Raw genomic sequence first — 12914 nt, forward strand, 5'->3', positions numbered from 1 at the left:
TCATTCCTAAGATGAAGAAGGAAGTCAGCTATTTGGATCACAGAGGTATTGGTAGAGGATATTGAATTGGCTCTACACCAGCTTCGGAAGACCTCCCACTTAGACTGGTAGACTCTACGAGTGGAAATTCTTCTAGCTCTGGCAATCGCACTGGCTGCCTCCTTCGAAAAGCCTCTAGCTCTAGCGAATCTTTCGACAGTCTGAAGGCAGTCAGCCGAAGAGCGTGGAGGTTTGGATGCAACCTGTCTACGTGTGGTTGACGTAGAAGGTCCACTCTTAGAGGTAGAGTCCTGGGGAAGTCGACTAGCCATTGAAGTACCTCTGCGTACCATTCTCTTGCAGGCCAAAGGGGAGCAACCAGCGTCAGCCGTGTCCCTTCGTGCGAGACGAATTTCTGCAGAACTTTGTTTATTATCTTGAACGGAGGGAATGCGTACAGGTCGAGATGGGACCAGTTCAGAAGAAAAGCATCCACATGAACCGCTGCAGGGTCTGGAACAGGGGAACAATAAAGCGGAAGTCTCTTGGTTATGGAGGTGGCAAACAGATCTATGGTAGGTTGACCCCACAAGGTCCAAAGTCTGTTGCACACACTCTTGTGGAGGGTCCATTCCGTGGGAATGACCTGATTCCTTCTGCTGAGGCGATCCGCTGAAACATTCATATCGCCCTGGATGAACCTCGTGACCAGAGAGAGGTTTAGACCTCTTGACCAAATGAGGAGGTCCCTTGCGATCTCGTAAAGGCTCCTCGAATGGGTCCCTCCTTGCTTGGAGATGTAAGCCAAGGCTGTGGTGTTGTCTGAATTCACCTCCACCACTTTGCCTAGCAGGAGGGACTTGAAGTTCAACAGGGCTAGATGAACTCCTAACAGTTCCTTGCAGTTGATGTGGAGTAATCCTTGTTCCTTGTTCCATACTCCTGAGCATTCCCGTCCGTCCAAGGTCGCACCCCAGCCCGAGTCCGATGCATCTGAGAAGAGATGAAGATGGGGGGTCTGGATGGCCAATGATAGACCCTCCTTGAGAAGGAGATTGTGCTTCCACCACAGGAGAGTGGTCTTCATCTCTTGGTTGATAGGGATAGAGACTGCTTCTAGAGTCGAGCCCTTGTCCCAATGAGCCGCAAGGTGGAATTGAAGAGGGCGGAGGTGGAGTCTCCCTAGCTCGACAAACAGGGCCAGTGATGAGAGGGTCCCTGTGAGACTCATCCACTGTCTCACTGAGCAATTGCTCCTCTTCAGCATGCTCATGATGCACTCTAGGGCTTGGTTTATCCTGGGGGCCGATGGAAAAGCCCGAAAATCCCGACTCTGAATCTCCATTCCCAGGTACACAATGGATTGGGAGGGAATGAGTTGAGATTTCTCTAAATTGACTAATAGACCTAGGTCTCTGATTAAATCTAAAGTCCAATTGAGGTTCTCCAGACAACGACGACTCGTGGAGGCTCTCAACAGCCAGTCGTCTAGGTAGAGGGAGGCTCTGATGTTCGATAAGTGTAGGAATTTCGCTACATTCCTCATCAGATGAGTAAAGACCATAGGAGCTGTGCTTAGGCCAAAACACAGGGCTTGGAACTGATAGACAACCTTTCCGAAAACGAATCTCAGGAAAGGTTGGGAGTCTGGATGAATGGGAACGTGAAAGTATGCATCTTTCAAGTCCAACGAGACCATCCAGTCCTCCTGTCTGACCGCTGCTAAGACCGACTTGGTCGTCTCCATCGTGAACGTCTGCTTGGTGACATACTCGTTGAGAGAGCTGACGTCCAGCACCGGTCTCCAACCTCCTGTCTTCTTGGCCACAAGAAAGAGACGGTTGTAGAAGCCCGGGGATTGATGGTCCCGGACTATAACCACTGCCTTCTTCTGCACAAGTAGCGACACCTCCTGTTGCAATGCTAGCCTCTTGTCCTCTTCTTTGTAGTTGGGAGAGAGGTTGATGGGCGATGTGGTCAGAGGTGGTTTGAGGCAGAATGGAATCCTGTAACCGTACCTCAGCCAACTGACAGACTGTGCGTCTGCACCTCTCTTCTCCCAGGCTCGCCAGAAGATCTTGAGTCTGGCTCCTACTGTTGTCTGGAGAATCTGAGAGTCAGTTCTTTCCCTTAGATGTCCTGGATCCTTTCCTAGACTTGCTCCTGTGAGAGTCTGGACGGGAGCTTCCTCGGCTGGGGGCTCTACCACGAAAGGGCGGTATGAACCTCGTAGCCGGGGTATCAGCCACTGGGGAGCGATAAGTCTTGGGGACTGAGGTGGCAACCTTAGACTTACGAGCCGATGAGGCTACAAGATCGTGCGTGTCCTTTTGTATCAGGGCAGCCGACAAGTCCTTAACTAGCTCCTCGGGAAAGAGGAACTTTGAGAGTGGAGCAAAAAGGAGTTGTGACCGTTGGCACGGTGTAATGCTGGCGGAAAGGAAGGTACACAGTTGTTCCCTTTTCTTCAACACCCCTGATACAAATAACGACGCTAGCTCACCCGATCCATCTCTGATGGCCTTATCCATGCAGGACATGATTAGCAAGGCAGAATCTTTGTCCGCAGGAGAGGTTTTCTTGCTGAGGGCTCCCAGGCACCAGTCGAGAAAGTTGAACATTTCAAAAGCTCTGAACAACCCTTTCAGAAGATGATCCAGGTCTGAGAAGGTCCAACAAACCTTCGAGCGTCTCATAGCAGTTCTCCGAGGCGAGTCCACCAGACTTGAGAAGTCAGCCTGGGCAGAGGCAGGTACTCCCAAGCCTGGTGCTTCCCCTGTGGCATACCAAACGCAACCTTTCGAAGCGAGCTTCGTTGGAGGGAACATGAAGGAAGTCTTGCCAAGGTGTTGTTTAGACTGCAGCCACTCCCCTAAGATCCTTAAAGCCCTCTTGGAGGATCTAGCTAGGACAAGCTTAGTATAGTTGGACTTAGCTTGTTGTACGCCCAGCGAAAACTCAGATGGAGGAGAGCGGGGAATAGCAGAGACGAAGTGGTCTGGGTAAATCTCCCTGAGTAGAGCCAAGACCTTTCGAAAATCAACCGACAATGGAGAAAGCTTAGACTCTTCCACGTCTGATGAGGGATCAAGGTGTGCCTCCTCATCATCCGACACCTCATCAGCAGAGGGTAGCGAAGCGATCGGACCAGAATGCTGAACCGCAGAGTCAGAACGGGTAGGAACAATAACAGAGGTTTCCTCTTCCTGTAACTGTTGAGGGAAAACCTGAGGCTCAGACTGCAAAGGCTGAACAACAGACGAAGCAGAAGGCAGGCGCATGGGTGAAGGAGGTTGACTCCTAGCAAGAGTTGAACCCAAGGAATGCACAAGCTGAGCGGAGGACGGAGGCGGAGTAGTCCGTTCCTGTTCCTGTGAGATGAGTGGAGCATGAAGAGGTTGAGGCTGCGCAGAACAAGGTAAAGTTCTCGCAAGCTGAGGCTCCTGAGGCGCAAGTCCAGGGTGTAGAGGAGCTTGCCTTGAGGAGGGTTGAGCTCGCTGCAGCGATGTTTGAGCAGACAGACTCACGGAGGGGAGAGGTTGTTGTACCCCAACCGAGAGTTGCACCACTGGTGGAGCAGCAAGGGGAGGCGGAGGAAGAGTGGAATAACTCTCCTGATCCCAAAGCAAGGGTTGCCTTAAAGAAGGCTGAGGCTGAACAACACTGGGAACAGCGAACTCCGAAAGTGGCTCAACATCGTACGCCTGGCAGATGGTGCTGCGACCAGGCGGAGCAGGTGCAGGCTGGGCGAGCACAGGCGGAGCGAGAACAGGCGGAGGGAGTGTAGGCGGAGGAGGAGGTGCAACACTCTCAGCCCGACACTCACGCATCAAGTCCGAAAGCTGAGCTTGCATGGACTGAAGCAGGGTCCACTTGGGGTCGGCAGAAACGATAACAGACTGAGGTAAAGTCACAGTCGGGCTCTGTTTTGGCAGAACCTTACTCCTCTTGGGCGGAGTACAGTCGACAGATGACTGAGGCGAGTCAGAGCTGAGCCAATGACTGCAACCTGGCTGAGCACTCGCGGACTGAACTCTACGTTTAAGCGGTCTCGAGACCTGAGACCAACGTTTCTTCCCTGCTAGTTGATCAGCGGACGAGAAGACGGGCTCAATCGTCTGCAGGTGGGAGTGACGGTCTAAGGAAGACACGCCCGCAACCACCGAGGATAGTTCTGTGCGCCTAACAAGGCCTGTCGAACCCTTAAGCCCTTCGACATTGCTTCTCCCCTGGGCATGGGAGCTTGCAAGAGGTCCCGGACTGGGAGGACGACTGGCTCGCACAGAAAAATCCTCACGCACCACACTGGCACCACTAGCACTTGGCACTGCACCGACACTAGCACTCGTCACAGCACTGGCACTATTTCCACCCACTGCACTCTTGACCTTCAGATCTTTAACCTCGGCCATCAGAGACTTATGGTCACTTACCACTGATTCTACTTTATCTCCTAAAGCCTGAATAGCACGCAAAACAATTGACATATCAGGCGGAGGGCACACAGTAGGTTCGGGGGTAGCCACTACAGGGGTAGGAAAAGGTAGGGGATCATGAGGTGAGGAAAACATAGAAGAGTGAGAAGAACTTCTCCTAACTCTACCTCTCTCTAACTTAGATGAATATTTTAAAAGACGGACAAATTCCAATTCCGAAAGTCCGGCGCATTCCTCACATCGATTTTCTAATAGACAGGGCCTGTCCCTACAGTCAGAACAAGCGGTGTGAGGATCTACCGAGGCCTTCGGAATACGCCTATTGCAAGACCTACATCGTCTATGGGAGGGGGCTTGCGAAACGTCAGACATCTTGTTTCAAAGAGCTAGCCAAAGGGTGATCCAAAAACAAGCAAAATTCATTAACCGTTAATCAGTATTATATAAAAGCTATCTAGCTAATATAAAAAGGATTCCAGTAAAGCGACAGCCGTTAATCTGAGAGAATACTTCACCAAATATCCGTGAATAAACTCGAAGACCATAAGCGTATCCCAGAACGTCTAGCCGGAAGCACGACAGAGGAATAATTGAGGAGGTGTCAACAACAAATGATTGAGTACCTGGCCACAGGTGGCGCTGGTAAGTACACCCCCTTCTAGTATTGTGATAGCTGGCGTATCCCTCCATAGAATTCTGTCGGGCAACGGAGTTGACAGCTACATGATTATCGGGTAAGTTTAATATTGAAAAAAATGAATGTAACAAGGGCCAGTCGTGACATTGGCCTCTCTAGCATGAATATTTTCATTTGTTACTTGACTTTGGCTAGAATAGAGTGCTTAGTGTAGCTCCGTGAACCCACGGACGACATTAGCCCTTATAGTACTGATACAGAGATGAATTTTTAGTTTAATGATGGTCTTATCTTCAATCGGCCATTTTTTGACATTGGCCCTTCTTGTACTCAGCCCTAGAATTGATATTCACAATAAAAAATAGAATCTACAAATTAACTTTAACCTCATCTTTCAGGAGAGTTGTGGCTGGCATGAGGGAGGCAAGAGAGGAGGAAAGGATTACTCCATGGGGAGAGAATCTAACCTCCATGAAAACTTTACTGGGAGTTGTCTCTCTTGAATGACGTTTGTTAATACCTACGGCATCACTTAATGTACGCTTTCCGGTCACATTAACCCTATCTAGTCTTGACTGCATTGTACTTTTCTTCAAAATTTCATAGACATGCAATGCACATGCAGCATTGCATTATCAGTGCAGTAGAGTACTGTATTAAATAGGTTAGGTACTTGCCTTGATGAAACCATATCTTTTAAAAAATTTTGTAGGCTTTCCCATATTCTTAAACTCTTCTCCTCAGTTAAAATCTCTGCATTCTCTTGATACTACCCCTTATTCAGATCCAGTACCATTGCTTCTTCAAAAATAGTATTTTCAGCAACTGTATTCCTTCTAACTGCTTCTCACTATTTCAGATAAGCACATAAATTTTAGTGTTAGGATCAAATTATCGTTGCTTCGTCAAAGACAGCATCAGTTCCACATCGTCTAATACTGCGATATCCACGGTATTGTTCAGAATTGTAACTGTACCAATCGTAAATGTTACAGTACAAATGTACAGTATTTGGAGATTGACCATATTAATTTCTTTCTTCATACAATCTTTTTTAATCACCCTGAAGGCCAATGTCACGATACTGTACTGTTAACTTTACATCATAGCACAAGATGTCGTTATGATAAACAATAGCGATGAAAATTCAATGAGCAGGTGGCACCAAATGTACAAAAATACAGTTTCAAAGACACGTGAGAAATAATGATTCTACTGATGGTGCTGGGAGAGTGAAAGATTTAGGCTCTGCGCAAGGGGGCGTTGCAAGAGACAGAAACAAAATGGCAAAAAAATCCTGTAAACATTGTGTGGGTCGTGTTAGGGTACTCGTTCTAATCTTGTTAGTACTTGTACACAAAAAATGCACTTACTGAGGGAAATTTTACCCATAAGCCGATACAATGCTCATAAACCAATTTGAATTCGTATGCTCGTATACACATCTGCTCGTATTCTGAATCACTCGTAAACCAAGGTATTATCTGTATTTATCTTTAAATTATAAAGTAAGGGCTTTAATTATTGAAGATCGGGTGTCTAAAATATGTTATATTGACTATGGGCTGTGAGCCAAAATGGCAGTTTCCTCAGCATGTTGCAGGTAAATAATTTTTTCATTCATAAAATGACAAATCCAGGTTTAGAATATTGCATTAATAATAAGACTGATTAATTTCATTAAAATAAAATGAATCTATAAGAACAACTGCAATCAAATTCATCTTAAAAGACGAAAATATAATTCAATACAGTATTGCTATAACACTAAACATAATCTGTGTCATTTACAGGTCAATCTCTATGCTGTAAAATCTGTTTGAGTTAGTAGAGACGGGGGAGAAACAGCAGAATGGATACAGGCACAAATTGATATGGAATGCTGTTTACTTAGGTACAAATGCTCAAGGCATTAACTACATGCTGGGACAGGAGGATACCCCTTAAGTAGGCCTCATAAAAGAAATGGTTGAAAATCCTCTATTGCTATATCTGATAAATAGTCCCTCAAAAATATTCTAGTATGAGATAACAGGAAAAATAGTTAATGCTAAAGAATACCCCATTTGAATAAATGATGGCATAGCATTCCTCTTCTTTATTATAGGAACTATAAATTCCTACACGGAGTGAGGAATCCAGGAGTAGATAACAGTATTTACCTTGCTTTAAACAAAAACATTTATAAGACAAGACTAATAGGACTTTTTAAATTTCCCTTTTAAGTAAAAGGATAATATACAATTTCATGACAATTAAAGTATCTTAATATGCAAATCAGAACTCTGTTCTCTAATTTCTATGCATGCACTAACTCTTCTTCCGTAGCGAGAAAGTAAGTCTCCCCAGCAGGAAATGAAACCCAAGTCAGCCATGGTGATAGAAGAAAGAACAGACCTACTTTATCCTGTAGAAAATACGGTACTTCAAAAAATAATTCTGTCCTCAATTTATCAGAAGAGGAGAAATCATAAGTCAAAACTCAAACATTATGCTGAATAGGATACAAAACACAAGCTGTCAGTGTGAAATTTACCTGAATAATCATGTCACAAAATCATCATTAAAGACACCAGATATGGCAATACTGTACAGTATTCAGCAAAAATAAAATATGACAGTACAATAAACAAGGTTAATAGAAGCCTTAAAATTAGGTCAACACAAATAGTATGATAGCGCGAGGTAAGGTGCTGCCCTGGACTACAGAGCACGGGTATGATCTGATATCACAAAATGTTCCCAAAGGGAGGCAATAGCAGATTGAGAGAAAACTTTTTATTTCTATTTCAAGGTTGAGAAGCTCTTGCTTTGTAGATATTAGCAATGTGACCAAAAAAGATTCAACTAAATAAGGACAGTCTTACCTTATCTTTAAATACATTTCTCTCAATACTCTGAACAAAATATTGCAATTTTAATAACATGAAAGGATTATACCTGTTCTCCTCCAGGTAGCTGAATATTTGTCAATCTCAGTTCAGCATCAAGTCTTGAATTAACATCAACTTTCCACCTCTTGTTCTGTACTTGAGTAATTCTCCCAATTATTGTGTCCCCAATTGCACCTGAAAATTTGTGAAATTTATCAGCACACTGTGATCTAAGACTAACAAGTGTTTCAAGATTATCATAATTTTCATAAAAAAGTGATCTCAATACAATATTTACTTAATATTCGTTGTGCTAATACCTTTGAAGACACAACTTCTTGACAATATAACTAAAATATAAAATTCTAGCTTCCTGTAATGCCATACTCTGTATACCATATCTAGATCTAGTTGACATTGCCGCCATAATCCTTCATTACAGTACCTCCTTAGTCAAGTGAAAACCTTAGCAGCAACTAAGAACTGCAATAAGAGGGGAAGCAGGGGAAGATCCTATGAATTTCAGCTAAGTATTGAAATAGAGAACTTTATTACAAAAATTATGTTGGAAGACTGAAGAAAGTCAGACTTCAGCATTTATCGGGGGTAAGGTGACAGACAGCAAATACTGAAATATTGTAAAGCACGGTATTTTGTATATAGTACAATAGTTAATATAACAATAACACTAATATACAATAAATACTGTACAGTAAACTAACACAATAAAAATGAAAAGAAAAATATCAGAACAAAACCACAAACTGTTTACATACGAAGTTCTACGCAGAAAGTCTGAAGCATGATACAACTCTTCAGCTGTTGACTGCTTGGTGCATAAGGTAAGTACCCCATATTACACTAAAATCCCTATAAACACACTGGATATGTACAGGTTTTTATATCACAATTCTGCACAAAAAGGAGAGAAGCAGGAGATGCACATGCGTGGAGAGATGATATGTGACCAAGGCCGAGTCAGTGATAAATGGGATGTTATTCTGTGTGGAGAGGGAAACAGCACGAAACATGATGGGTGCAAAGGAGGACAGTTGGTTTTGGAATTGTGAGGCTACGAGAGTACCTATCTTGAAACAGCAAATAAGGGATTCTTTATTTACTAGGTTATATGGTTCTCTGTATTAAGAATGATGGAATCCGCGAAGACAAAACCCCAAGATAACGTGGGCTGACTATAATTTTAACAGCTGAGTTTCCAGCTTTGTTGAAATCATACTTCTATTAAAGGACTAAGGATTGTATCCATGTAGGAAAAACTAAAAGCTAATAAGAACATCAGTACTACAATATTAACGTCATATTGCTAGGTAATTCAAAAGAGGCAGCATGTTTATTTAAAATCCCTTCAACTATGTAGAGGGAGTTGCAAGGACAAGGTAAATGTGAGGCAAACTGATCAAGAAACAGCCTTAGGTTGATTTCCGACAGCAACAATAATAAAAACCAAATCCATGAATAACATTCATGGTGCAGTCAAGCCTCCTCATCCATAGATTCACAAACCACAGTTGACCAATTAGTGCCTACAACATCTAAAAATTATTTAAGGAAATTCACTTATGCGAGGTAAAAAAATAGGGGGGAGGGGGGAATTCCATGAAAAGATAACCGACCAATTTCGCAGAGCCAAAGGATAGACCTCTATCACAACACCCCTTCCCCATGCACAAAGAAATTTCTACTGTCCCTTTGGAAGAGTTGCTTCAAGTAAAGGTCACAACCAATCTTCCCTTTATGTATATTTCCATAGGACTATGAAGCCTGAAGAGAAATCACAGCAGCAGCAGAAGGGCCTGAGTAATATTAGTAATATTACCACACTAAGATACAAGAGAATACTTTCTGGTCTTCTTTTCTTATGATACTTGTGCCATTGCTGAGACCATAAACTAGATTCTAAAAAAGGGATATCAGATAACAGGCCTGACCTCTGCACAATAGACAGTGCATGTAGGGATCTACCAGTAGGGTTGGCATAAACATTTCCTACAGCTTACCCTTACCAATAGATTTGTATAATGTATACACATTTTCAGTGTCCATGATTAATTGGATATAACAAAACAATCAAACACAAGGAATACTTAAGAAAACAATATCTGACAAATGAATAAGAAGCAGTTAAACAATCTGATCAAGAGTACAGGCTTCATAACTGTTCCAGTGCGAACACATAATCTCCTACATAATTGATGAAGGTTAGTATTTTGTATAGGAACAAATATGACATTCATATTCATAAGATGGTATTTGTTTACAAGACCATGCTCTCCATTTACTCCCAAAATGTTATTTTTATTAATAAAATAAATTTTTGAATATACTTACCCGGTGATCATATAAGCTGCAACTCTGTTGCTCGACAGAAAAACCTACGGTCAAAATACGCCAGCGATCGCTATGCAGGTGGGGGTGTACATCAACAGCGCCATCTGTCGAGCAGGTACTTAGTACTCCAAGTAAACAAAGAACCAATTTTCTCCTCGGTCCACTGGGTCTCTATTGGGGAGGAAGGGAGGGTCCTTTAATATATGATCACCGGGTAAGTATATTCAAAAATTTATTTTATTAATAAAAATAACATTTTTCAATATTAAACTTAGCCGGTGATCATATAAGCTGATTCACACCCAGGGGGGTGGGTAGAGACCAGCATTACATGTTTACATTATTATGAGCTAAGTATTTTGTATTTCATTTTAGCAGTTATTCAAAATAACAAACATAAAATAAATAAGTACCTGGTAAGGAAGTCGACTTGAACAATTACTCTGCCTTTTTAAGTACGTCTTCCTTACGGAGCCTCGCGATCCTCTTAGGATGCTGAGCGACCCCTAGGATCTGAAGTATCAAGGGTTGCAACCCATACAACAGGACCTCATCAAATCCTCTAATCTAGGCGCTTCTCAAGAAATGACTTTGACCACCCGCCAAATCAAGTAGGATGCGAAAGGCTTCTTAGCTTTCCGGACAACCCAAAAACAATAATAAAACATTTCAAGAGAAAGATTAAAAAGGTTATGGAATTAGGGAATTGTAGTGGTTGAGCCCTCACCCACTACTGCACTCGTTGCTACGAATGGTCCCAGAGTGTAGCAGTTCTCGTAAAGAGACTAGACATTCTTAAGATAAAAAGACGCGAACACTGATTTGCTTTTCCAATAGGTTGCGTCGATTATACTTTGCAGAGATCTATTTTGTTTAAAGGCCACGGAAGTTGCGACAGCTCTAACTTCGTGTGTCCTTACCTTCAGCAAAGCTTGGTCTTCCTCATTCAGATGGGAATGAGCTTCTCGTATTAACAGTCTGATAAAATAGGATAAAGCATTCTTTGACATAGGCAAAGATGGATTCTTAATTGAACACCATAAAGCTTCAGACGGGCCCCGTAAAGGTTTTTAAATAGAACTTAAGAGCTCTTACAGGACATAAGACTCTTTCTAGTTCATTTCCAACCATACGATAAGTTTGGAATATCGAACGATATTGGTCAAGGCCGAGAAGGCAGCTCGTGTTTGGCTAGAAAACCAAGTTGTAGAACATGTAGCCGTTTCGGATGAGAATCCGATGCTCTTGCTGAAGGCATGAATCTCACTGACTCTTTTAGCTGTGGCTAAGCATATCAGGAAAAGAGTCTTTAAGGTGAGATCTTTCAGGGAGGCTGATTGTAGCGGTTCGAACCTGTCTGACATAAGGAATCTTAGTACCACGTCTAAATTCCAACCAGGTGTAACCAAACGACGCTCCTTCGTGGTCTCAAAAGACTTAAGGAGGTCCTGTAGATCTTTATTGTTGGAAAGATCTAAGCCTCTGTGACGGAAGACTGATGCCAACATGCTTCTGTAACCCTTGATAGTGGGAGCTGAAAGAGATCGTTCTTTCCTCAGATATAAGAGAAAGTCAGCTATTTGAGTTACAGAGGTACTGGTCGAGGATACGGATACTGACTTGCACCAGTTTCGGAAGATTTCCCACTTCGATTGGTAGACTCTAAGGGTGGATGTTCTCCTTGCTCTAGCAATCGCTCTGGCTGCCTCCTTCGAAAAGCCTCTAGCTCTCGAGAGTCTTTCGATAGTCTGAAGGCAGTCAGACGAAGAACGTGGAGGCCTTGGTGTACCTTCTTTACGCGTGGCTGACGTAGAAGGTCCACCCTTAGGGGAAGAGTTCTGGGAACGTCTACTAGCCATCGAAGTACCTCGGTGAGCCATTCTCTCGCGGGCCAGAGGGAAGCAACTAGCGTCAACCTTGTCCCTTCGTGAGAGGCGAACTTCTGCAGTACCTTGTTGACAATCTTGAACGGAGGGAATGCATATAGATCTAGATGTGACCAATCTAGTAGAAAGGCATCTATATGAACTGCTGTTGGGTCCGGGATTGGTGAGCAAAATATTGGGAGCCTCTTGGTCATCGAGGTTGCGAAGAGATCTATGGTTGGCTGGCCCCAGGTGGCCCAAAGTCTCTTGCATACATCCTTGTGGAGGGTCCATTCTGTTGGAATTATTTGTCCCTTCCGACTGAGACAATCTGCCATGACATTCAAGTTGCCTTGGATGAACCTCGTTACTAGTGATATGTCTAGACCTTTTGACCAGATGAGGAGGTCCCTTGCGATCTCGTACAATGTCAGGGAGTAGGTCCCTCCTTGCTTGGAGATGTACGCCAAAGCCGTGGTGTTGTCCGAGTTCACCTCCACCACTTTGCCTTGAAGGAGAGACCTGAAGCTTTTCCAGGTCAGACGTACTGCCAGTAGCTCCTTGCAGTTGAAATGCATTGTCCTTTGACTCGAGTTCCATAATCCCGAGCATTCCCTACCGTCTAATGTCGCACCCCAGCCTACGTCCGATGCGTCCGAGAAGAGAACGTGGTTGGGAGTCTGAACAGTCAGGGGAAGACCCTCTCTAAGGTTGATATAGTCCTTTCACCAAGTCAGATAAGACTTTATCTTTCCGGAAACCGGGATCGAGACCG

At 43.7% G+C, this 12914-nt stretch overlaps 1 protein-coding gene across 1 annotated transcript in view; it reads right to left on the reverse strand.

The window, feature by feature from the left end:
* Positions 1–12914, reverse strand: part of Rrp4 (exosome complex component Rrp4) — a 72330-nt gene that overhangs the window by 31634 nt on the left and 27782 nt on the right. The window contains exon 3 of the mRNA XM_068375149.1: positions 7993–8120. Coding sequence (XP_068231250.1) covers positions 7993–8120 — 128 coding nt within the window. The remainder of the gene's footprint in view (positions 1–7992; positions 8121–12914) is intronic.

The sequence above is a fragment of the Palaemon carinicauda genome, chromosome 6, assembly GCF_036898095.1.
Source record: "Palaemon carinicauda isolate YSFRI2023 chromosome 6, ASM3689809v2, whole genome shotgun sequence".
Classification (NCBI taxonomy): Eukaryota; Metazoa; Arthropoda; class Malacostraca; order Decapoda; family Palaemonidae; genus Palaemon; species Palaemon carinicauda.